General features: G+C 36.5%; 1 protein-coding gene across 4 annotated transcripts; it reads left to right on the forward strand.

Annotated features, from left to right (window-relative positions):
• The first annotated feature begins 350 nt into the window (after positions 1–350).
• pparg (peroxisome proliferator-activated receptor gamma) lies at positions 351–27,103 on the forward strand. Of its 4 annotated transcripts, XM_056734293.1 has the most exons (9): positions 351–883; positions 1,050–1,310; positions 1,402–1,436; positions 12,802–13,149; positions 13,423–13,592; positions 18,503–18,641; positions 22,682–22,881; positions 24,670–25,138; positions 26,066–27,103. In XM_056734293.1, the coding sequence occupies exons 4-9, from the start codon at positions 12,804–12,806 to the stop codon at positions 26,311–26,313; spliced, it is 1,572 nt and encodes a 523-aa protein (XP_056590271.1). In that variant the 5' UTR covers positions 351–883; positions 1,050–1,310; positions 1,402–1,436; positions 12,802–12,803; the 3' UTR covers positions 26,314–27,103. The 4 variants fall into 4 exon arrangements, with proteins under 4 accessions (XP_056590271.1, XP_056590269.1, XP_056590270.1 ...); XM_056734291.1 differs by lacking the exon at positions 1,402–1,436 and having other exon boundaries at positions 353–883; XM_056734292.1 differs by lacking the exons at positions 351–883; positions 1,402–1,436 and having other exon boundaries at positions 970–1,310.
• The last annotated feature ends 435 nt before the right edge of the window (positions 27,104–27,538 follow it).

Consider the following 27,538-nt stretch of genomic DNA (forward strand, 5'->3'; position numbering starts at 1 on the left):
TTATAGATGCCTTCTGCCCTTTTCACATCCCTATTACATTTTATTTAAACATGTGACCATGTTGTATGTCAAAACAACGACACACTCATTGGACAACAGTGGATCTTCACAAGCATGTGATGCTTCATTTCATGACATTAAACTGTAAACAAAGATACAGCTCTGAATCCATTAAACGATCTCTGGTGAGGATATTTATAAGACATAGTTTTTAAGTATTGGTATAAAGATATAATATCATTAGATATGGTTTCTTCCAACATGAAAAATAATGTAGCCTAGACTGTATACCATAGTAATTACTAAAGTAAATTGATCTACTGTAGTATACTTTTTACTATAATAAAGCTCAAAAACTTTAGCAGCTAGGAAGAATTTTATTACAGTTCACTACAGTAAATGCCATACGATATTACAGTATTTTTTCACGTTGATTAGAAGAGCAAACGATGAACACGTCAAAATGAGATCATATAAGAAGTTGGCACGCATGCAAATGAACTCTTTTGGATTTTTTTCACCCCAGTATTTACCATCAGTCACACTTTCTATGGTTAAAAGTAAAAAAAACACGAGCTGACTAAATTGAGTTTGTGTGTTTTCACAGGAGTTGACAACAGGTGGAGTGTCATCCATATTCAACTCCTGCAGTTCATTGCATTGACTCTTCCGCATATATTAGTCCATGTGTTCCAAAGGTGATCCAGATGGGAGGAGAGAGGGAGCGGCTGTGTCTCAAAACACACTCAGCTGTCTACTTAGACAACATTTACATACACACAGCATCTAAAGATCATTTACTTTTGTCGAAATGAAGAAGATTTCATTCTAAAGAATCTTGTCAAATGTTCTAGGATCTTATATTATTTTGTATAAATTAAAGGTAAGTACCGTTATCCCAACCTCAAAACTCTTTAGTTTAAATATATATATTTTTTAGGCTTGACCTGATACGTTTTTTATTTTTCAATAGTTTCATCTCACACTAGGAATGTTTCGTGCTTCATAACACATTCGAGTGTGTAACCGTGTTCATGTTGTCTACATAGGCAGCTTACTAAGTTTCGGGACACATTCCTGGAGTGTACGTGCCCCGCGCGCATCTGTGCGTGTTATAGAGCTCGAGCAGTGATTCCTGCATGTTACCCGCTTCATATTAGCCCAAAACCTGCTAAAGACAGTCTCGTGTAAAGCTCTGAGGACCAGGACACATTGAGCACTGCAGAGCACACACAGAAGAGAAGAGGTTTCATACCAGGCGGAAACATCCTATTTACCGTCATCGAGTACTTTGAAGAGACCCCTCACAGGTCAGTGCAGTCTGAGACCACCTGTATGAACAGCAGGTGTATGCTACTGAACTTCACTAACAGTCTCTCTTAACTTACATATGCTGCACAGTCGTTTCACTATTAAAAGCCCATCATTTAAAGACGGTAAGATTGTGTTATCTTTAATGATTTGCATATTTTTTACAAAGTTTGCCTTTTGGATATTGAAGTTTGTGAGTTATATTGAATGATATATCATTTCAAGAATTCTTATCGATCTAAAACAGTCAGTAACACGTCATGTTCTGTAGAGCTGTATATCTTCCTCTATTTAAAACATTTTAAGATGTTATATTCTGGTATCAATAACGTTAAATTGTTCAGTAAAATGCATTTATAAATATATTTATTTTTTTATGTTGAAACTATGGGTGTTTAGTTTTTATTTAGTTTCTTTTATAAAACCAAGAAAGTTTGGTACTTTGTTGTTATCCTAATTTACATTATATTTTACTTTAAAACACAGTTTTGTAAAGTATGGCATGTTTTCACGCTTTCTCTTAACTGATGTTAATTGTATGTAAACTATCCGAAATCTGCTTAAATGCAAATAGTTTTTTGCTCACTTGTGGCCATTGGTAGATTTGGCACATTACATAATATGAATATATAAGTGCCACAGTATGTGAAAACATTGGTCTGTTTGGCTACCGTACTATTAAAACTATAGTTTAATTCATATAATCTCCTTACACATTATTATGAGTCAGATGAAGTATAATCATCATGGAGCTCTGAAAGACAGTTAGACACATAATAATACTCTCTCACATGGTGGCTATATTCATTTCTGCAAAAGCGGCTGGGTTTTTGTGCAATGATTTATTGTTGTCAATGCGATTGCGTAATGTGAATTATAATTGTGATTCTGGAAAGATGTACGTGATAAATCATGACTAACTGTAATTGCTCTTTAAACTTGAAAGCTGTTTTCGTATGTCCGTGTCTTGATAATGACAACAGTAGCTTTATCATTGAAAAATAAAAAATCTTTGCCCATGTAAGCATTATTTAGTTTAAGCGTCAGGTTCTTGTGACAGTCACCAATAGAAACTCACTCAGAATCTCTGGCTTGATGTTATTTAAGGAAATTAATGAATCCTTTGACATTTGCATGACACATATTGTGAAATGATTATGACAGAGATATTGTTAAATATGTCATTCGGCTTTACCAGTAAATCAGAGGTCAGCTTTGTAATTTCAGCTTAAACTTTTGGGTTTACTGCAAAAATGAAACTGAAAATCAAAGTTTAAAAAATGTATATGTTTTTGAACTACACATCCGTGTGTTACATAATTGTGCGAATGTAATCGCATGTTTACATACTGCAGTCCAAAGTTTGGACAAACCTACTCATTCTATCTTACAATTTTATAAATCTTAGTAAATATCAGTTATAATATTTACTATAATGTATAGTAAATATAATTATAAACATTGAAGCTGTTAAAATTTCTTGAAAGCATTCCCTTTGCACAGCTCTGGTCATTCTCTCAAACAGTGTCAGGTGCATCCTGGGATACTTTTTAAACAATATTAAAGGAGTGCCCATGTATGCTGGACATGATTCACATGTGAACGCAATTTATTAAGTCTCCAAAACCTATTTTGAGAATTTGGGCACAAGCATTAAGAGCAAATATTTTTTTATCATTTTGACTTGTACATTATGTAGTAAAGCCCGTAGAATGGTTACAGACGGTCTGACGTGTTGTATAACCAACACGCAACGTGACGGACTTTGGCCCGTTGTCATAAATGTAAGGTGTGGAAACGGCAGCGTGTCGATCTTTATGGCAAACCAGCCTGTCGCTTTTGTGTTTAGTGTTGAAAACTAAGATTTACAGCGAAAGGACTCAATAAGAGTAGTTTTTCCTTTTTTTTAGGTTTTGTCTGTTGTGGTTGTTTTGCATGAGTTCAACCGATGTAGAGTGCGTTGTGTTTTTAGCTGTAAAGTAATGACTGGTTGTCTGTCTGTAGACGGGTCAATGCATCATTTACTCTCAGACGGCAAAAATGCATTCATAATAGGTGCTCCTTTGTGGTCACCCTCAGTAAATTGATTTCTTGAACTGCAAAAGAAATAAACAATACAATAATACCCAAAATTGAAGAATAAACACTTCCATCTCATACCTGATGATGAGTGAACATTTATTCATCATAGGATACATTCATGGACCGACTCTAAAGTCGTGTTTTCCATCAGTGCACCACACACAGACTAAACCGGTTACATTTGTGCATTTTCAGAAGTGGTAAGACAAGTTAGTTTCAATGTACAGATGAGGGATTAGGTCTCTTTTGAAATGGCCAGGTTATACATTAGTGTGTTATCTTTCTCTTATTCCTACACAAATTCTGTGATTATGCAGGAGCATTTAGTACCATTATATGGCAGAAGCCGCACCTTATCCAAAGACGCCTCCTGAGCTTAACAATTCAATGGCCTGCTACTTCATTTCAGGAACCTGTTGTGGCAGCATTGCATGCGTGGCAAATGAGTGTGGGCTGTATAGTGTGTGCATGTGTATGCTATAGTGTTTGTATATTGAGAAGTGTTGGTTTATTGATGTTTTGATTCTGGAGTAACGTGTATCAATTTTTAAAGGGATGGTTCACACGAACATGAAAATACTTTCAACATTTATTTTGCCTCGTTGAACCTGTGTGCATTTCTTCTGCAGAACACAAAAGAAGATATTAAAAAAAATGTTGTTAACCAAAAAACACTGACCCCCAGTGACTTCCATTGTATGAACACAAAAACATTTCTGAAAATATCTTCATTTGTGTTCCACTGATGAAAGAACCATATAAAGTTTTGAACGACATGAAGGTGAATAAAATAATGACAGAATTTATTTTTGGATGAAATCTTCATTTAGACTTCGAAATAGACCAATCAAATCTAAATAGGTAGTTCACAGACTAATACTCAAATTTGTCTATGGTGTGATGCAAAAACAACAACAATGAAATATCTCTTATGCTATATATATGATAAATACAAATATTAATAATACATTGCTTCCTTAATTTTGCTATGTCACACCATGGGACACATGTATGATTTATTCGCCATCTACCCAAAAACAGTTTTGTGAACTTGATTTGAATACTGATTCAAAATCAAAACATGAATTTAATGCTGAATTTTCAGTTTTTTCTAAATGTTGACATTGACATGAATGTGCCAAATCACAAAAAAAGAAATTTTATGTTCATTCAGCTCATGTTTAATGAATACGGCTCAATTCACAACAGTGCAACAACGTGTAAACAATGTCCATAAACCAGCGTATGACTTAAAATGGAATTTGATTGATGTTCAGAAGAACTTGTGTTTTCCGGGTCATTTCAACGGCTGTAGTTTCTGCCGAAGTACAAAACGACAGTAAACATTGAAGTATTTGGGAACGCTCCTCAAAGGTCTTTCACAGTAGCGCCAGTAGTTTTTAGCCCTAATGTGACCATAACTAACTTTCTACCCCCTTTCCTGCCCACATCGAGGAACAGGGAAGACCCTTCCTCTGTTTTTTAAGGGATCTGTGGCCGTTGCGAATTGCGAAGGCCTTGACAGAAAGCATGTTTCTTCCTTATCCGTTTAGGAAGCTCTGCAGAACCCTCAGGAGAGTCATTCACTATTAACTCATTCCTATTAAAAGTAATTGGGAGAAAGTTCATGTCCTTAGATGTTTTGCAAGTTAAAATTCCCAAGTAGCTTCACAAGTCCGCGCTGGGTTTGCTCAAGTCCCTCATGAACGTTTGGGTGAAACGTCTTCATTAGGCAAATGTCTTTTAGTTGTTCCAAAATCTTTATAAATGTCTTTGTTCTGATGAACACAGAGAAGGATATTAGGAAGAACACTCATCACCAGACAGATCTTGCCCCCCATTGACTCCCATAGTAGGAAAAAATACAATGGTAGTTAAAAGCGCCTTTATGTTCAAGTGAACCAAAAAATGATAAAGTAGTTTTTCCATCAGAGTCAGTGGGGAGCAAGATCTGTCTGGTTAAAAGCATTCTTCTAAATATCTTTCTCTGTGTTCATCAGAACAAAGACATTTATACAGATTTGGAACAACTGAAAGGTGAGTAAATGTTGACAGAATATTCATTTTTAGTTGAAGTATCCCTTTAAATGTTGTACTAGGTTAACCATGCTTTAAAATAGTAGTATTTATAGTAGTTTTAGTAGTTTTTATTTTGAGTAGTATAAATATGTCAAAAGTAACGAACCGCTACAACCGACTGCCACCTTTCAGTTGTCTTGTGACGACTGCAGCAGACGGCGTCTTAAAATCCTAATTTTACTTCTGTCTCTCGGGTCCGTTTATTAGAAGACGCTCTTCTGTGAAGAGAAGTGGAACCAGCAAAGCTTTGAGTTAAAATGAAGCAACAGGAAGTTATGTTGGCGAGCCGTACACCTCATAGCAGGACCACATGATACTTAGCTGTCTGCACTTCTGCTGAGGCTGTGGAGATGTGTCAAAAAAATCCTTCAGTTCCTGTTCAATTTAATATAACCACAGAAATAGCCACTCACTTGCCCATTCGCTTAAGTCAAAAGTTCACAGCGCTCCACTCACTTTATCAACCTAAATCGACAAGGATTTGACCTCAAGAGAGGAACTCGGGTTTTGAGGGTGAGATAAAGTCTTTTTGTCTGGTTTTGTTGGATGCGTTTGTGTGTTTTTTCTTGACTTTTAGTGCAACTTTGCGTTCCTTTTTTAGAAATCTGTCACACGGTCTGGTCAGGTATCAACCAAAGTGTTATGTTGGTAAACTACTATAGCTGTGAAATGCAGAGCTGCAAATCGATGTGAAATACTTGCCGTGAACATTTTAAAGACCTTAAGGCACATTAGTCATAGATTAAGAATACAAAAGATTGTTGGTACAGAGGTGGTCGCTAAAACGTTGGGTGTATTCATTTGTTTCCCAGTATTGAATGTTTGTTTTGTGAGTATGTGACACCAAATCTAAAACCGAAAGAGATTTAGATAATTCCCCGAATGAGGTCACATTTGAAAATAAATCAGGGTTCACTCGTGCCACACTTGAGGGATGTTTGCCAGGCTACCTGAAATGCGGTCAGAAATGTATATAACGTGACACCTGCATCAAAGCGACGCCAGCGTGCATCGCAAAATCAGTAGTAGCCGAGTAGGCGGCCAGACGACTTTATTGTCTGAGCAAACAGACTCATAGCGAGAGGGCAGGGGTCAGACTTCAGTATGGAGGTAGTTGTAGCAGAGTGCTGAGGTGAGGAAGTCATATTTTTCATGCCTGACAAAGCTTTGATGTCACGCTGGGTACTCCCCCACCCCGGTGCCAAAGGCGCCCACGACACTCAAACTCCTCCAGACATATTTCTGAAGAAAATGTTGCATCAGGTAACTTTAAGTCCGGCTCACATTAAAAATCTGATTATATAGTGTTTTTCATGGGCGGAAAACAAAAGAAGACATTTGGTTGAATCTTTTGGCAGCTCTTAGCAATGTTCAGTCATTTATGTAAAATAATGTAAGTTTGAGGAATAGACCAACAGTGCTCCTAAATGTTTCTCATACAAAGTCATCATTATGCACTCAGAAGATATGGAATATAATGCATATGTATGTTATGTGTAGGGCTGTGTTATTTTAAAGAAGAACGCGATAAGCGATTGCATGCTAAATAATGCAATATGCAATACAATATTTATTTTTCTAAAATCGATTTAAATAGTTTTTAAATAAATTTTAATGTATAGTTAAAAACTGAAAATGATACAACCAACACACCTATTTTACATTATTTCTGATTCCTGATCATCGTCCACACAAGTCTCTCTGTTGTCTGTATTAATCTTATAGACTACAGACCACTTCGCGAGATTTAAACACTGGTCCAGAAGCACTTCCGGTTTCAATTGTATTTATTTTATTTTAATCTCACATATATATTGAAACTTTAAGATATTCATTTAAAATTTTGATACCGGAAAAAACATTTTGCAAGTTGCATTTTGTTCAACTATTGTGTAGTGTTAAAAACTGAAACAGGAAGTTCTTTTGGACCAGCTTTCGATCAGCGTTTTCCAAAGTGGTCTATACGTAACTTTTTGAAATCTGTGATATGCACATGTGCACTATTTCGATCATTTCCATACATTGTGCAGCCCTAGTTATGTGTATTAAATGGTTTCTTTTGTGGTACTACAGTATATGAACATGTTCCTGTTTTCAATTCCACAATAGAGAGAAAGTCATATGGTTTGAAACAACTTGAGGGTAAATAAAAAGTGGCTGATACATATACATTTTTATGTGAACTGTTGCTAATGTGGGGGAAAAGTACACATTTGTTCTCCTTTAAACGTAGTTTTTAAATACCAGAATACTTTATGGTTAGAAATCAAACCTATTATCATTGCTAGATTTTATTTAGACTAAACCGTTTTTTGTTGGCTATGTGTTTGTATGTGTTTCATGCACTGCAACAACCAAAAGATTTTCCGCGAACCACAATTCGAAAATCCCTGACACAGAAGATCTAAAGCAAATTATAAAAATGGAAATACAGAAAAACGTTGCAAGAACGTAAAGAGACGGGTTTGGTTTGCACACTTTTATCAGATTTATGGTGTTACATCTGTAAAATGGCCTATGGGAATCTTTCAAGGAAACTTGTCTTTGCGGTGGTTTAGAGATACCAGTGAATGTAGTCGGGCAGGTTTTTCTTGTGCGCTCTCTCTGTTTAAATGACGATTGCCTGTCTGCAGAGCAGCACGAGAGCTTCTGTAATGTCTAATGTAAAGCATGTCTCTACTTGAAAAATATGTGATATTAACAAACTGTTAGTTGAACTATTTTCATGAATACAGTAGAAATAAATGTTATTATTTAGGCATTTCTTGTACTTTAATAAGTAAGTACAATTACACTTTCTTATGATCTGTAAAGTACTGATTATATTTACTGTTATCTTTCATAAAGTTCTGTTCTTTGTGATTCTACTTCTTACACAATGAAATATTAGACATTCAGATTCATGTAATATACTGTGGCCCCATACTTTTGGCTTTAGTTTAGTGCTCTTAAGAAACACAGTGAAAAACATCATGGTGCTGTTGCAATAATGTCCCGATGGAAAGGATTTCACATAACAGGCTCCTCTGGTTGACTTTGTTTTCTCACATCAACAGTGAATTTGTCAAAATAAATTAACGGCTCTTGTGTTTGTGGCTACTTCGACCACCATTCACATAGTCAATTTCATAAATAAACAAAGTTATCAGTATCTGCAGTTTTGTTAAGGAGATTCTTTATCATGGTGAGATTAATGCACCAGCATTAGATCATGTGTCACACCATTTTTAGTGGTGCTTGTTTACGCAAAATAAACAATCATGAAACCTCAAAGGCTTACAAGTAGGGATAATACAGAGACTCCAAAATGGCAAGGGTATTTGGGGTTACCCATAGCAACGTTTTAACAATAATCCAGATTACCCTAGCAACCACAGAGAAATACCCTGGCAACCAACCACAACCCTCGAGCCTGATGGTAAACTCTTGGTCAGGCCAATCCAGTTGTTTTTTATTTGTTTAAAAAAATATTTTTTCATTTTTTTTTGTAAAGCTTTACAATAAGGTTGTTTTTGTTAACTTTAGTTAATGCATTATTTATACTGTAAACTTGTAATTTTACATAATTCAACTCTTTATTTTACATACTGGGTTTAAAATAACATGTCAATTTCGTCATACATAATTGTTATTTCATGTTTTACTTACCCCCAGTTGCGGGAATATTATATTGTAACATGAACTAACAATGAACAATACTTCTACAGCATTTATTAATCTGAATACATTTTATTTTTACCATTGCCATTTACGAATGGCAGTGAATTAACATGAACAATTGTATTTGTATTAACTTTGTTAACTAACAATTACAAATATTCATCAATGCTAAAAAATATATTGCGTATTGTTAGTTCATGTTCGCTAATGTATTTGGTAATGTTAAAAAATACATCCTTATTGTAAAATGTTATCCATATTTAATACTATTTCATAGTAAGTTTGTTTAAGATTAACTAATGATTGTAATAATGTTTGTAATGATGAACTTTTAACAGTTTATGGATGGGCTTCACTTGTTTTTTGTTGGCTTCAAAATTTAAGCAGGGCGAGTTGGCTTTCACAGTCTTTGTTTGCAGCGCTTAAACTCGATATTTACCTCTGTCTCAACTTCCACATTCAATGCAAGATCAGACATGATTGGCGGAGGCAACGTTGAAAATCTGTCCACGTGGTATTTGTTGTCCTTTGTTAAGATACAGGGCATTAACTTTGGCAATTTATCATGTTTTGTTATGTTCCATGCGCACGTCACACCGATGCAAACATTTTCGTCTAATGAGTCGTAAGATGAGTCGAAAGCCCCATTGTTCCTTTAAGTTTGGCAGAATTATGTAACAAAAAGCATTCATGAGCGCTTGGCTCGGCCACGTTCAAAGCACAACGTATAAGTTATATTCACGCTGCGCCGTAAAGAACACGACCCTGAAAAGTTTTTAGGTTTGAGCTAATATTTTGACGAGCCTGTGGTTTAAACCAAAATATCTCTTGGTTTTCAACCACTTGAGTCAGAGTTGTGTGGAAGGTTGTCTCGCTCAACGAAATTTCTGAGAATGCTACGATATCATTCGCCAAGTGGAGCAAGTGTCCAGTGGCAAGATGTTTATTACATTTCAAAATAGGCATGTTGTGAACGGAAACTTCTTTACTAAGAATAGACCGTTTTGCAGTATATCGAGACATGTCGTTCTCCAGTCCAGCGAAAGACAATTGGCAGAGTTTTGTTTAGGGGTTGGCATTCCGTTCAGATGCTCAGAAGGGAACGAACAGCCATTGATATGAATCTTTCTGTATTTTTAGAAAATCTTTGCTGTCACTGAAATATTTCCCAGTGCCTTGTTTGAGTTTCTTACCTGCACATGTTCTCATGACATATTTTAAGCTGACGTTCTTGTCTGGTGTTGAAAGATTTTGGGGTGGGAAGTCTTTACATTTAAACGCTTTGTGTCATTCAGACAAGACCAGAACTGCTTAATCTATGTAAACTGTAGCTGTTATCCCTATAAAAAAAGTGGAATTTAGAGGAAAGTAGAACAACGATGAATAACACAGAGAATCAAGTAGCTCACAAATTGTTTTTTGCACAACCAGTGACCTTAACTATCTCGATGTACAATCTCTGTGTACTGGCTCAGTAAAGAGACATCCAAAGCAGTAAGCTGTTTATGAGGCCAGCCCAGTTTGATGTCGGTTTATTATCAACTACAGTCTTTTCTATGCTGGTGGTACTCTTGTATTCTATATTTACCACGTTCTCTATGAACATGTCTTTAACATGTAACATGTGAAAGAGATCTCTCAGTTTCCTAATGATGCCATATCACATGGAATTACTCCCTTTGCTTTCAAAGCTTCTCAAAACCATCGCCTTCACCACCAGGTTACTGTACAAACATTGTAATATAACGCCCTGCCTACAAGGGATAGGCCCTAGAGCATTGAAAGTTGCCCAGTCCCAGCTTAACGCAAAGAATTACATAAAGAAGTTTGGGACGGATATTATTTAGATGGATTAAAGGCCAGCAAAACCTGAAACAGGATCGATACTTAATGATACCTGGATATAAAGCAAAATTCAACGAGCATTTCATTCGTTACTATTGGTCACCAAACAGTGTTTGCCATCAGATTACAGAAGATGAAGAATGAGACCTAGCTCAATATTTGCGGACAAAAGAAAAGGTGCATTTCTATAGTCGCAGATTTCACGTAGGAGGAAAAATGCACTTTCATTTTTAAAAGCCAAACTGATATTTTCCTGCTTCTGTCAGAGTGATCAACACAGTTAACAGCTGATCTTTTTAAGGAACGCATATGTTTGATTCGATTTAACGTTACGACTGTAATGTGTTTTAGAAGTACAAATGTCAATTAAAACATGCAAAGAGAATGTTTTACACCAGATGTATTTACAGAAAGCGTTGCACGCAGCAGGACAATATTTAAGAGCTATCAACCACAAGCTGGTGATCTTTTTATCACTGTTTAACACTTCATCTGGTGAAAGGTCTGACACTTTAAGTCACAGAATGTCATTTATGGCACAACCTGTTAACTGAGATCTCTCGTAAACTGAGTTGTGTCCTTCAGCATCCGTTTATTTGTTTAGACACTTACAGTTGGGATTTTGCTATTTCAAATGTTATTGGAAAGTTTGCTATAATGACATTTAACAGTGTAGGTACTAGGTTTGGTAAAACTCCTGTAATGTACCTGATTGATGTCAAAAACTAAATCTGATAAAATTATTCTGTATACCTTTAATAAAAATTTTTAAACAATATTTAAAGGAATCATCTAAACAATCCGGAATCGATCACATTTGTATGAGTTGAAAACCCACACACGTAAACCTTTCAGTGAAAAGAAACAAGTCTTGCAATGCTTGTGTGATGTTCAGGTCTAAGGGAATCTTTTTCAATATTTACAAAAAAAAACAATGCGATTCATGGTTTTCTTGACCTCAAACATTTTATATTTTTTCAAAATGAACATGCTTTTATCCATGTCATACATTTGTATTTTTCATACATTTTTGGGTCAATGACGTGTTTTGTGTCCAAATTCATTATTTTCCTAAAAAGAATTTGAATAAATACATGTCATATATCAAATGGATCTACAATATGTCCTTTATAAGAAACACTTTTCATTTTATTGAAGTTCAATAGATTTTTTGAGTTTTGGTGTTTGAAAGACCAAAAATGTCAGGTGGTGCGACCGTCCGAACATACAAACAGAGAACAAAACTGAGAAATAAATGTTAATTTTCTCAATAAAATTCTTAATAAAATATTTTGGCATGATTTTATGTTAAATTTCTTATATATGAGGGGAAAAATACTCAGTGCTAAATACATTAAATGTATATTATTTTAAATTAATATATGGTCGCACCACCTGACATTTTCTTATTTGTCATTGACCCTTTTAACAAACAAAAATCATGAATGTGATTTAACAGAGGCAGCCATCAAATATGTACCATATATGCTTTCAGTTTTTTTGTTGGTTTTTTGTAATTGTGATGTATTTTCACATACATTTTAATGGCTATAACGATTTGAAACCCAGATAATAATGTGAACACTGGCAAAAACTAAAACGTAAACACAATATAAGAGTTAAATCAGCTGTACGTGTATTTCTCATCCTGATCTGTAAGTATATGTGACATTTTGGAAGTAACTGTGATCGCCGTGGCAAATCTGTGAGCCGTTGCCAAAAAGTATTTTGAACAAACACGCTAAAAGTGATTCTGATGTTGTTACAAGAACACAGATTTGCCTTTGGCCTCACCTTGCGTCTGTGTCTCTCTCTTTCGGGCAGATATGGTGGACACACAGACGTTTTCCTGGCCTGTGGGATTCGGTCTGAGTGCTTTGGAACTGGACGAGCTTGATGATAGTTCTCACTCGCTGGACATGAAACCTTTGTCCACGCTCGACTACACCACCATATCCGGCGTGGAGTATGAGCCGAGCCCGCCGCCGAGCGAGATGCCCCACATGATGGACCTGACGCACATGTACTACAGAACACAGGACAGCTACAGGGTGCAGGAGAGCATCTACAGAGCTCATGAGAACACCTACAGAGGCCACGACGGGAACTACAGAGCACAGGAGAACAGTTACCCTGCTGAAGAGAGCAACTACAGATCACAAGATGCCCAAAGTATGCACTTCACTCTAACAATCACAACAAGTCAAGCCGTTTTAAAGTCTAGCCAAATAGCAAGTATATTACATATAATCTGATCACGTGATATAGATTAAATAAAGTAGCTCAATTGTTTTAGCATCACGTTATCAGCCAAACGTCATCGGTTTGATTAGCTCTGAACACACTTTATTTAATGATTTTGTTAACCATGTACTGTGACTCTACGCATACAAGACTTGCTTTTGTTCGATTATATTAAGTCTCTTCCCTGTGGATTTATTTCAGACACGATCAAACTGGAACCCGAGTCTCCTCCTCAGTTTGCAGAGAGCAGCCTTTCCTTTTCCAAACCTCATGAAGATCTTTCCACTTCGGTTTTAAATATCGAGTGTCGTGTGTGTGGAGACAAAGCTTCTGGCTTTCATTATGGCGTTCACGCCTGTGAGGGATGCAAGGTATACTGTTTTTTGTAATCTGTTAGATATCACCGCTTAACACATGCTAGGAATCACAACACCAGGTGTCAGAGATCCAGGCTCCTTTTTATCACAGAAAAAAATGTTCTTGACTTTATCTGTCAATCTGAAACACTCAAGGTAAAATCTACCTGAGAAGCAAAATTGTTCAAGATAAAAAAGACAATTTGAATTACTTTTTATTGTCAAATAGTATTTGAAGTATGCCTCTTTAAGTGTAAATAAAAGACATAACCTTAAAACAGGAATGCGTTATTTGCCAAAAGGATGTAGAAATTGAAGAGATACGTTGTCTGGAAACAAATATCTTATGCAGTTTATCTTTCTGAAGGATGTTTTAGAAAACATTCAACCATTCGAGGTAAAGCAGCAAGAAATGAAGTGATCGCTGTGATGTCGTGCTCATGAACGTATGGATTTTATCAGGGCGATGTCACTGAGTGCATAGATTGAAACACGTTTTAAGGTGTGTCACGACAAGTTTTCAGAGAAAAGTCATTTATCTGCCCATCCTAAAACAACCCACACATGTCCCATCCGAACACAGCAGACGTTTAGCATTTAGCCATATGGATTAAGACGTTGGACCAGTTAGATTTCACAGAGAGCAAAGCACCCGGACTTGCTGTGGTTGTGATTTTATTGCTTGTCGATTTATTGCAACACATCTGGTTAGGACAAGAGTCTGAGATGGCTATGGACATTTAAACGCTTTTATACAAAGCAACAAAAAACTTACCAAAGTAGAGGAAAGAAATCTGATGATCATAAATCTCATCATATACATTCAATTATAATTGATAATGATGATGTTTGAAATCATGCATGTATATCCAATTTTTTGTATTTAAAAATAAATGAAGAGTTTATTTCCTAAATGAGATAATTGTTTTTAAAATGTTTCAAAAATCTGTTTTTTTATTTTGCAGTCCAATTAAAATCAATCAAACTGCAGTTGGTTTGTTTTGATTTAGGTTAAATTAGCTACAAAAACTAATACAAAAAACATGATAACATTATAAAAAACATGATAAAAAAAGGAGTTATCTCTTTTTAAAAATAAACTTAATGTATTCGAAAGGATGTGACTTCTTAACATAAACACAACTATTTTATTAGAATTCTGTACATGGTGTTAATCTTATAAAATAATTTTCCAGCAATGTTAAGACGTGACCGTAACAAAACATGACAGCAAAAAATATTTGAGGAAACTGATTCCGATTTGTGTGTTTTGCTATATTGAAGTTGCTTGTGCACGTGTTTGTAAAACTATTGATGCATTTTTTTTTTATATTCACATTATGTTCGGTTTGGTGTATCTTTTTAATCGTTTTTCTTTTGTCAATTACAATTATACATCATTTTAGTCAAATTTATCAAATACTGCGTGTCTTGACAAAATATTGACTAAATTCAAAGCATCACAAAAAGCTGTGACTGAAACTACTACTACTTTTTTTAGAAAGTACATGGTGATGTCCCTGATGGGTGCTGGGGTTAGGTATCTCGATAACAGACATGCAGATGATAGTTGGTGTATCACACCATGCAGGGTTCAAACCCGCCACCCTCTCTGTGCTTTCCAACTCCAAACCAACGCGCCACACCACCCACACGCACAACAGCACGTTTGATGTATAAAGTGCTGTGAACATCTGTTTGCTGTAATACCTCGAACACATCGAACTCTTCCAGTCATTCTGATAAATTTAGAACATTCAGAAAATTCAATTCAGACTCAGACATGCAGATGAGGTCAGAAATTGCCCTTCCATGCCTGAGCAACCTAAACTTGTCTGTCACTTCGACCACAAAGCCTCGATAAGTTTCCACTGTGGCAGAGATACGTATGGGCAGAGCAATATGTCTGAATAAGAATAATCATCCGAGTGGGTGACCCAGACATGTCAGGTGCACGCTTCCCACCGACTCAACAGAGGTGTCTGTGTGGTTTTGATGATACATGTTTCAGAATTTAAAAGACATTTGTTTATGAATGGAACACTGAGTCCTTTCGAACAGACTCTCTTCCTTTAAACATCGATCATTTATGAGCGTTGGTAACAGGATGATCCTTTTAAAAATGCAATGATTGTGGCTAACCACATCCCTGGCTGACACGCAGCATTCTGTGAAAAAAGAGGACTTCGCTAGAACTATTTTCTGTTCGATTGTCTGAAAAACACAATCGGAAATCACTAAATTTAGACGGTTCCTACAATGGCACAAGCCTGATCTGCTCTTGAGCAGAAATTGTTCCAGCGTCCTCAACAATGTAAAGAATGCTCTAAGATGGGTTCAGCCAAGCGGGTTAACTCATTTATTGTTCAAAAATACAAAGCCACGGGTTCTCACCTTACTATTTATATTCTCGGCCTACTGTATGATGTTTCTAAATTTAAAAGAAAAGTGATCGAGTGGTTAAATGCATGAAAAACATCCTCTTTTAAAAAGCTCTTTCCTGTGCGCATGCTTCTCGCATTTGCATGTATTTTTTACTTGCTAAAAATACCATGCTAGCCCCTCTAGAGTTTTTCAAAAAGGACCAAAAATAGTTTCGGTCTTTTTGCACCCTGCATTGTTTTCCACTTTACCAGCACTTAAGAATTGACCCGCGCTGATGAAATCTCCTGGGTTGGGTCTTTATCGTTTTTCAGCATGCACATTGTTTGATGGGGTCCGACCATGCGGGTTTTCATAATATTTGCTTTACGATTCTCAGCTACGCTTATTAGTGACTTCACGTCAAGACAAAGACTAGAAGACTAGAAAGAATTGATTTCTGGCCAAAGTCCAAAGCGGGCAGTACTTGTCTGTCCTAATGACATATTATTTAGATAAAAGCTCACTATCATGAGACCTCGGGTTATCTTTGGGTACATAAAGACTCAAGGGGCATGTTGGAAGTAAATCTCAGCCTGTGGTTCGACGGGATTAAAGCATAACTTCTAAAATGTTGAGGGAGTGCAGGGAGTAGCTTCGGTTAAGATGGAAGTTTTAGACTGACCATTTTCATTTTGTTTTTTAAGTATAAAAGTATAGCTATATATTATTAATTTAATATTTTTGGGTATTTGTTTTGATGCTGGCACTATTGATATCCATTTACAAATCAAGTCATGACAGATGTGGTTAACAGGTGCAGCTGTTCAAATAAACACTTTAATGGCTGTAAATAATAGCATTTGTAATTGTTGTCTCACAGCATTCTGTTATAGTTTTACCAAAGATTTTAACATTAACAAGATGCGCCACAGCATTACATCGAAATCATTTTACTTACTTTATTCTATGAAACCGTGATATGCATATGGAATAACCGTTTTATAAAAGCAATAAGCCCTGCGAAGCAGTGGGTTACAAATACATGCGTCTTGCGTCGTGCCACAACGCCCTAAGCTGTTATAAAATACACTGTAACCCACTGATTCTTGGGGCTTATTGCTTTTATTTAACACATTGTGTGTTATTCTGTTAACTGTCGGAGCCCTTTTTGAGCCTACACATGAAAATGCGTGTTGGAACTTAAATGGCGGTAACTCATGAATTCTTTGGAATACAGACTTATGGTTGGTCTTGTTTGAAAAAAGAAAAGTAGCTGATTATTGCTAAAAAAAATATTGCTTAAAAAATTAAAGATATGTTGCTAAGTTTATTGTTATTTTTTTTTAAGTTATGGTTTTCTTTGATTAAATAATATATTAAAAAAATACGGGAAGCAAAAGGATAACAAACAATCTAAGCACACTCTTCATAAAAAAGAATCAATTACTCTCCCTACATAATTGTTTTTCTAAAACACCAAAGAAATCTGTATTTTAGAGTCTTAGACCTATCCAATGATATAGTTTGTCATGATTTGATTAGAAATTACATGCAGAATATCGACGCAAGCTTAGGTGTCCCGTATACGGAACGGGTGACAGTTAATAGGCTACAGTTTTGAAATTATATTAACAAACACACAAAAGGTAACCAAAATAAAAATTCTAAATCCACACAATATATATACACTATATATAATAATAATAATTAATTAATGAATTAATTACATTTAATTCAATTTTTTTTTTAAACTGGACAGCCTCAATTAAAATAATTTGACGATTTCAACCTAGAAGGCAATATTGAGAATTGTTTATAAATGAATAAAAATAGATTTAATAATAATAAATTAAAACAGATAGGACAAGTATACCGTATGTATCACAGATAAATTCTCAAAAGTCTCAAGAAAGGACCCCATTTGGCTTCTTTGTGTTGATTTTTTACACAAAACGTGTCCCAAGAAACAACATAAACAATTCCATGTTAAACTAATGAATCCACCTTTAAAATCATTTTTAGGGCTCAAATCAGAAAATTTGACTTTTAACAGAAAACTGGTACAATCTCATTTTTCAAAATGTGTTGTTTTAAGAGTCAGTTACCAAAAAACCCTGCTTAAACCCCTCTAAGTTGGTTTGTTGGGTAGTTTTGTGCACTCTTACTTGGACCAGTCCACGATGTTAATCTTACGATTCAAAAAAAGCAAAAATGAAGCCCCATCCCTAAACCTGACCATCCATAGAGCGAAAGCAGATTGTGCAAAGACAAATGAGATTGTACCAGTTTTCTGTTAAAAGTCAAATTTTCTGATTTGAGCCCTAAAAATGATTTTAAAGGTGGATTCATTAGTTTAACATGGAAATGTTTTTGATAAACATCAGTATTAGGAGTGATTTCTGTCATTGGGGAGAGAGCGTCAGAGCGCTGCTCTTAAAGGAACTGGTATTGTGATTCTTGACAATGAGTTGAATAGATCAGGTGTGTGTATGAGAGCACTGAGAAGGCATCAGGAAAGCCTATTGCCCTTCCTTCCTAACGACATTCCTTTCATTGGCCAGGGATTCTTCCGTCGGACCATACGGCTGAAGCTGATCTACGACCACTGCGACCTGCACTGCCGCATCCACAAGAAGAGTCGCAACAAATGCCAGTACTGCCGCTTTCAGAAGTGCCTGATGGTGGGCATGTCACACAACGGTGAGGTGCCAGCACGCATGAGAAAGGCCCTGTTGTTTCACCAAAGTGCTTTCTTTTTATAACCGCTTCAGGTAGACTCTTCTCAATGCTACATGCCTCCTCAGGCAACTGCGCTTGGCCTCGTGTGCATTGTTGTTTCCTTTGTGTGGTCTCCTGCTGCAACATATGTGGCATTTCTGTCAGAACGTGCACACATCTGGTGCGTGTGCGTTTGTGTGTGTGTGTGTGTGTGCATGTGTATGTGTGCTGGCTCGGGGCTTAAAGGCAACTTCCCTCACAGAGTGACACCTTAACTTGCAACCCTGCAACCACACGAGTCTTGGTTTAAGCACCTAGGTGTGGAACACCACAGTTCATTAGCATCCGCACCAACTCAAGAGCTGCAAACTGTCTATGTGAGGACCTTCATTACAATCAGACCTAAACATTTCTGCTAAAGGCACACTACTAAAATAAAAAAACAACAGAGTAAAATAAATGTGATCCTCTCTCTCCTTATTTGTTTGTCTGTCTCTGTGTACTTGTGTGTCTTTTTTTCTTTCTGTTTCTGTCTTACTCTCTTTGTATGTCTGTCGACAGTATGTGTCTGTGTTGTATATCTGTATTTATGTGTCTGCGTGTTTATATTTGTCTTTCTATATACTGTACATCTGTCAATGTCTGTTTGTATCTATATCTGTCTCTTTTATGTTTACATCTTTCTTTCTGTCTCTTTCTGTCTGTCTTCCTGTAACTGTCTGTCTGTATTTGTCAGTCTTTTTGTATCTATCTCTATATCTGTCTGTCTGTCTGCCTTGTCTATGTGTCCCTGTCTATCAATATCTATCTTTCTGTCTATATCTATGTGTCTGTCTGTCTATATCTATCTCTCTCTGTATATCTTCCTGTACCTGTCTGTCTGTATTTGTCTGTCTTTTTGTATCCATCTGTCTTTTTGTCTATGTGTTGTTCTTTAAAGGAGTCCTATGACATGGCATAAATGAATATTATCGTTTGTTTTGGATATAATGCAATGTATTTACCCAATTAAAGGTAAAAAACGCTGTATTTTCCACACAACGTACATGTTTGTATCTCTTCTTAGCCCCGGCTCTCTAAAACACCCAGATTTTTAACAAAGCTCATTGTTTTGAAAAGGGAGGTGTGCTATGATTGGCCAGTTAACCAGTGTGAAGTGATTGGTCGAATACTGCAAGCGTGTGAAGGAAATGTAACGCCTCTTACCATATTTGGAACATCAGGTTCCTCTTCAATTGTACTGACAGGTACACCACCTTGCTTGCGTATACATTTGGGCGGTCTTAGTCAAATCCTACCACTAACTGACGTAGATTTGTGAGGGTGTGGTTACACAAGGTGTTTCAGACAGGTCTGGGTGACCATTCACTTTCAGATAGAATGCATCTTTTGTTCCCACACTTTAATTGTGCAAATATTACGTGTCTAATACATTCATGGGCAACTTATAACACATCAAAGACACAAAAAAACATGTGTAAGCGCCATTTGACCCCTTTAAGAATGTGATTTCAGTCCCTGACTTTAAAATCAGCTTTATTTTAACGTTTTTCATCTCGTTAACAATTACATTATTTTTATAGTTGATGTATATCAGTAATTATACCTTGGTCTGTCTGAATCCTTGATTCTGATTGGATCAAAGGTGTGTTATTGAAATCCCTCCCTTATATACCACACTGAACCTTACTTATCCATTCATGTGCAATTGTTTATTTAGAGTTTTTTAGAATTTGTTTGGTTCAGTTTTTAATTTGTTGTTCATACATTTTTTTGTTGTTTTATGTAAATGTTTTTTTTATGTTTGACCCTTTTATTTCCTTTAATTCATCAATAAGTTTTTTTGAACAGCTTATTACATCTAGCTGTCAGGTTCTTTTATTTCTTGGGTGTTAAAGGTTTTCTGAGAGCATTGAAGTGGATTGCAGGTGTTATGCCGCGCACCGCAGGGTCAATCGAGTTTAACGTTATCAGCTCGCTTGCTCCTCATTGGCTTGCTCTGTTTTCTCTCCTTTCTCTTTGCTCTCTCTCTCTCTCTCTGTGTGTGTCTTTTCACGCACACTGTAGTGATTGGATGAAATCTGGCAGCTTGTCTCTATTATCAATGATTCATGAAAGTGTGGACGGGCTGCCACAAACATGCTGTGTCACTCGATCTGGCCTGAGACCAAGTCGTAGAGGTGGAGGAGGGTAGTTTGGCATGCGCTGGTTTACAAAAGGTGTGATAATAATGCGTACGTCATATTAATCAAAACCGTTTGATAGCATGTTGAGGCAGATACATGAAAGAAACTGTTTACGTCCTGCTATTAAGCATATTAGAGAACTAATGCCCTTCTGCTTTAAAAGCAGCGTGGGTTTGTTACATTTACAAAAGTTTTCCAACCCTCAAGTCAAATAATGAAATCAAATTGCTTGTCAAAGGTTTATAACCATTGTGTCTTTTAAAATGTTTTTTTTTTTATGTCTGACTGGCCTACAAACATACATACATAAGTTTATCAGAAGGAGCTAAAAAACATTTATTTTAAGGTCCAGATTGAGGGTTGCACTTATTTTAGCATCACACGAGGTGATTCGATGGTTTTGTGATCTTGTTTCTGCCGACTTTGAATGCATCTGCTGGCCTACGAAGTTTCACAAAGTGAGATCTAAATGGACAGAATATTTTGGTATTAATTATATTTTGATATTATAATATTAATGCAGAGAAAGTTCTGGCATGAAATTCTAGATGGCGCAGTCCTATAGTCTAACCCAATCTATCATAATAACTTTACCAAACGGCGCAGCTGATTGGTTCGTTCTATATCAGCAGCCAATTTGCTTGCTGATCAACGTTTGCTCAAAACCCTCCTCCTTCCCCAGCTCCACGTGTATAGATCTGCTACGAGGTGATCATGTGCGCTATAAGGGGGTTAATTCATGTATGTTATGAGTGCAGCACACAGCAGCATGTTGTGGATGTATTGGCGGTAGTAAGTCTCTGCACTTGCTCTGCCGCTGCATCAGAAGCAGAGACCAAATACATTTATATGTCATGTAAACAACCGTGCTAAAGCCTCGGTGAGTTGTCATGCCAGGAATATAATTACAAATATTATAAAAATATGAATTGTCATAAACATATCTGCAATACAAATAGATATTTATTAAAGTCAACAAAACTTCTGATTTGTTACCATGAAAGTATAATAAAGACTACAGATTGGAAAGGAGCCATGGCTTTGTGGTTATAAAGAAGCTTCAAGCATATTGAGGTCTGGTGCATGTGTGGGAGTCATGGGTTTAAACCTGACCTCATTTGTACCTCTTCATTTTCTTCTCATCTCTTTTTGCTCAATAAAACAGCAAAAAAGGTTTGTGACGTGATGTAGGCATTGTAGTTTAATATCAATGATTGGCCTCTCTCTTTTGTTCTTTAAGTAAATGATTAGATTGAGGGTGTGTCTTTGTGCAGTTGATAGAGTAGCGTGACAACACAACATGTCAAGAGTCCTGGAGGTGCAGTTACTTTTCATGCGATCTGCTGGAATGCAGCGGCGTCATTAGTCACGTGCATCCCAAGTGACGGTGGCTTGATTTTTGAAAGCGTTCCCATCAATACTACGCAAAACCAAGTGTTGAGGTTTTGTCTACAAGTCCCCAAAGAGCTCTGACCAACAGTCAGATAGCGCTGAAAATGTGCTGAACTTCTAAAGCATGCAATATATAACAGAGTATCTCTCCAAGCCATACAAAGCCCTGTTTTTGTTTTTAATGGGACAATTTGATGTTTCGAGAAATTAGAGGGCGCGAACGCTTCATTTTTTACATTACCGTCCGTCAGAATGATAAACATGAAAGAATGTTGAAAATGGTCATAATGACCTGCGCTAACAAACCGAAAGACGGAAAACAAACTCCCTGCCTTTAACTCCCACACAGATCCCAGCAGACCCACAGATATTAGTAAAGACTTCAAGCATGTTGGATCTGGGATTTGGGGGTTTTCAACTGTCTGTTTGTTTGTTTTTTCCCAGCCATTCGTTTTGGTCGGATGCCCCAAGCAGAGAAAGAAAAGCTTCTGGCTGAATTCTCCACTGACGTGGATCACATGCACCCGGAGTCGGCCGATCTCAGGGCCCTGGCCAAGCACCTCTATGAGTCCTATCTCAAGTACTTCCCTCTGACCAAAGCCAAAGCCAGGGCGATTCTCTCTGGAAAGACCAGCGACAACGCCGTGAGTTCGCTTTTTTTGCCTTGAAAACAAGTGCAGGAATAAATCCATCATAGCTGTGTTGCTTTCTAACAGAGTAAGGAAGAGTGATCTTGAAATGAAGCGTAGCCGGGGCAGAAATTCAGGTTTCTAAAGTTAACCTGTCATGCGTCTCTACATGTAGATAATCTTAACGTACGCTTTCGTCATGTCTCGTGAGTTGCCTAACTGCTGAGAGTATGAAACCATATACACGTCAATTATAGTGTCACCTTCAGAATATTTGGTGAATAATTCTTGAGAAAAAATGCAATACTAGATGTCATAAATAGAGGCCAAAGAAGTTAAAATATATATGAAGAGTTTGGTTCCAAAATGAGATTAGTCCTGTTTTTTTATTGTGCATTTCAATTAATAGCAATCAAACTGAATTAGTTAAACTAAAAAAATACAGCTAACTAACACAATAAAACACAATAATAACTTGATAACATATTAAAAAACATGATTTTGGAACATTTTTCATTTTGGAACCAAACTCTTCATCTATAAAATTAACAATCCAGGCTAAAGTCACATAATATAACTGAGATAAGGAGCATCAAAGAAGGATTTCAAGCATTAATTTCACTACTAATACTAAATGTCTCCATGGATATCTATAGTCGATTATTACACATCAGTCAGTGTGAGTGTATAAAGTCCATGAAGCCAAGTGCTTTTTCCAGCTCTCCATGTTTTTACTGTTTTATGGAATGGGGCGCTGTTGCACGTGTACTTGATGAGTACATTTTGCGCCTTAAAACAAGCAAAGCGAATGCAAATTTTTATGTTTTTAATCACCTTTTTGAATCCGATATGCTTGAAGTCACAATTGTCAGTTTTTTTATGTATTTTTTAAGATTAAACTACAGTGGAGAGGAGATCAAAAAGATAATAATTAGAAGATAGACTTTGATATTTATCTTTTTAGTTAGTTTGTTTTAAAGCAAAGGTTTATATATGCATAGAAGAGCAATTTCAGGGGGCATCAAATTTTTGTGAAAATGATTGAAAACGTTGGTGCTGGCTGGCAAGTTTTCTTAAAAAAACGCTGGTTTAACACTCCCCTCCCTTTCCAGTGTAAATTTCTATTCTTTTAAGAAAAAGAACCACACCATAGGTTTTTATTAACACACACCCCACAAACGGCTGCATCACGTATCTTTAACAGAAGATATGAGCAAGGCTGTTAGATGCTTGTTTTGACTAACACAGCTCAGTGATATCAAACATCTGCTCCGTTCGGAGGGAGGCTATATTTATACAAGCACAAGCTTAAGGAAAGAGAAATCCTACAAAAATATAGAAATAATAGATATAAATCTGTGAACCTATTCAGAACCGGCTCAATTCGTGTTTTATTGTTTTATATACTGTATGTGGCCTGACGGGTCCTGCGGGAGCTCACCCAACTCAAAGGATGTTGAGAGAAAAAGAAAAATCAGCTTGCGTTTTCACCCAATGTGTTTTCTGTTCAAATACAAGATTGAACATCGAGAGAAACTGTGTTTGGAGAAGAATCCAAGACCTCCTTTAACTGATATATATTCTTGGCTTGGCTCTTTCAGTGACATTGGAGACTGAGGTGAAAAGGATACCTAGAATAACGAGACCTTTCCAAAAATAAAATAAACAGACAGGTTTTCACATGTGAATGAGAAAATTCTCTGCGTGGGCACAAGAAATATCTGTTTTTGTAAAACACCAGAATGTTTCGTGTGTGCAAGAGAAACCTGTTTTCATGTCTTTTATTGTCTCTCTCGCTCACAGCCTTTCGTTATTCACGACATGAAGTCTTTGATGGAAGGCGAGCAGATCATCAACTGCCGGCAGATGCCGATACAAGAGCACAGGAGATCAGACATGGGCATCATGCACGAGGTTGAGCTTCGCTTTTTCCACAGCTGTCAGTCTCGGTCGGCCGAAGCCATCAGCGAAATCACCGAATTCGCCAAGAGCATCCCGGGGTTCATCAACCTGGACCTGAACGACCAAGTGACGCTCCTGAAGTATGCCGTCATCGAAGTTATCATCATCATGATGTCACCCCTCATGAACAAAGACGGCACGCTCGTCTCCTACGGCCAGATCTTCATGACCCGAGAGTTCCTCAAGAGCCTCCGCAAGCCCTTCTGTGAAATGATGGAGCCCAAGTTTGAGTTCTCTGTCAAGTTCAACATGCTGGAGTTGGATGACAGCGACATGGCTCTGTTTCTAGCCGTCATCGTCCTGAGCGGAGGTGAGTCAAAGGCAGACTGTAAGAAAATACAATGGAAAGAGAACCCTGGCCGAAACATCAGCGTCAGCTCGATGGCACACGCTTGGGCTGTTTTGCTGATTTACTGAATGTTAATATCAACCCTCAGTTGCATTTTTACTGCAAATCTAACCACAATGTCTGTGAGTCACAGTGTGGGTATTGAGCTGAAAGCAGACTCATGTGATCAGAGCCATACATATGATCTTGTGTCATACAGTTAAAACTATCAGGTTTACATTCGGCCCATTGTGAACATTGATCTGAACTCATCATTAGTTTTATTCACAGCACCATTTTAAAATCAACAGTGCAGTTATCACATGTTTATTGGCAATTCATGGCCATTTAATAAAATCTCAACCTTGAACTTTGATGATTTCAACAAAAAATTATATATATACTTTATAATACATAAAATCATTTTTTTCCCTAAATTCTCATTAGTGTAATAGACAAAAGAGGTTAAAAATTGTCTTTTATTTATTTATTATCATTAACAATAATACAATTATTGTTTTATTTGTGGTTTTATGATCAATTATTATTCATTTATATTATATTTTATATATTATATTATATTTTTGTTGTTAATTGTTAATGATTATTATTTATAATAATAAATATTATTTTATTTGGTGCTTTTTATTATTGTTATGTAAAAATGTAATATTTATTACCTACTAATATTTTTTCAAACATTTTGTATTTATTCATGGTTAAAAAGTGTAATTGTAGGTGTTAAGATTTGAGTAATCTAGTTTATTACAGTAATACATTTTCTTTTTTTTATTTGTAGTACTTTATAGTTTTTACACAAATAAAGCCCAAAATAAAAGAAAAAAGGCGCTGTGTAACCATTTAGTTTCTTGATGAATAGTTTTTGATCCACTCTGGTTTTCGTGACAGATCGACCCGGGCTCTTGAACGTCAAGCCCATTGAAGATCTGCAGGAGACCGTTCTTCATTCTCTGGAGCTTCAGCTGAAGACCAATCATCCCGACTCTCTTCAGCTCTTCGCCAAAGTCCTGCAGAAGATGACGGATCTACGGCAGCTGGTGGCCAATCATGTTCAGTTGGTTCAGCTGCTGAATGAGACGGAGGTCGACTGGTGCTTACACCCCCTTCTGCAGGAGATTATAAGAGACTTGTACTAATGTGTGGTTTCTGATAGTCATTTTGAGTTTTGGTTTACCGCTCTGATGTGGGGGTGATGTTTTTGCACTGTTTCAAACCTTTGTTGACGGAGAAACTAGAACAAAGCGCTGCTTGTTTGTCAGCGAGCGCTTTGTGATTCGTTTCTGGCTTGTCGTTTGGTGCCCATTGCAAGGACCCTACTAGAATGGACAGTGTCACTGTGAATATGGGTGAAACATGGCCCTTACAGAAAAAGCCATGGGTATAGAAGTGACACTCCATTTTTTATTAATAAAAAAAATATTTTCTTTTTAATACAACGGTTAATTTGTATCACTGTAAAAAATGGAGTGCCACATATATGTCCAACTTTTTTATGTAAGACTGCAATAAAAGTGACTCTTAAAAACCTTAAGTATCTCGATATATGCACCTGCTACTTAATGTACCAAAGAGTTTGTGTTTGTCCCATATGAGAGGAACAATACACCCGCAGCTTTAATATTTCTCACAGCTTTTCATTTTGCTTTTAGCAAATGAAACACTTTCTTAGAACTTTCTTAAATTTGCTTCTTGCTTCAATGATGTGCCATTTGCATTTATCATGTTTGGACATTTTGATTGGAATATAACTGATTTTCTCAGTCAGGAAGTAAAAGTTTAAATCATTCCAAAGCCTTAATTGTTGACTTTAATTGCCAAAATGTATGTAAATATAAAAACGGATTTTACAAGGGAGCTTCTCTCTTGCGTTTGAACTCAATTGTATTTGAATATGTAAATAAATATTTTCAAGCTATAATTATTTTAGGTCTGTGGATTTATTGTGCTGTTACACTCCCCAAGTTTTTTTCATGACCACCTAGTACAGTACATGCCTTCCATGTATTCTCTTCCAAGTTGCTGTCTTCCTATTAAAGTTTTGATCGGGCAATGTGCGTGCAGTCCCGTAACACGCAAGGCTACAGTCATTACATCATCCTTTTATAGCGTGTCTCTGAACACACCCTGTTGTGATTGCAAAACGTGAACTTCAATGCACCCCGCTGTAGATGTATATCTCCCCTGACAAAATGCAATTTCCAGCTGCTGACTGGAATATTTCTTCCTCTTGATATGGCATGTTTTGAAATGTGCCTTAAACAAACACGAAAGGACTTGAAGCATAATAGATGTTTTATCACATTTTACGATACACAAATAATACACAGAACTGTTTTATTTGATGTGCTTTTCTTTCATGGA

The sequence above is a fragment of the Triplophysa dalaica genome, chromosome 21, assembly GCF_015846415.1.
Source record: "Triplophysa dalaica isolate WHDGS20190420 chromosome 21, ASM1584641v1, whole genome shotgun sequence".
Taxonomy (NCBI): domain Eukaryota; kingdom Metazoa; phylum Chordata; class Actinopteri; order Cypriniformes; family Nemacheilidae; genus Triplophysa; species Triplophysa dalaica.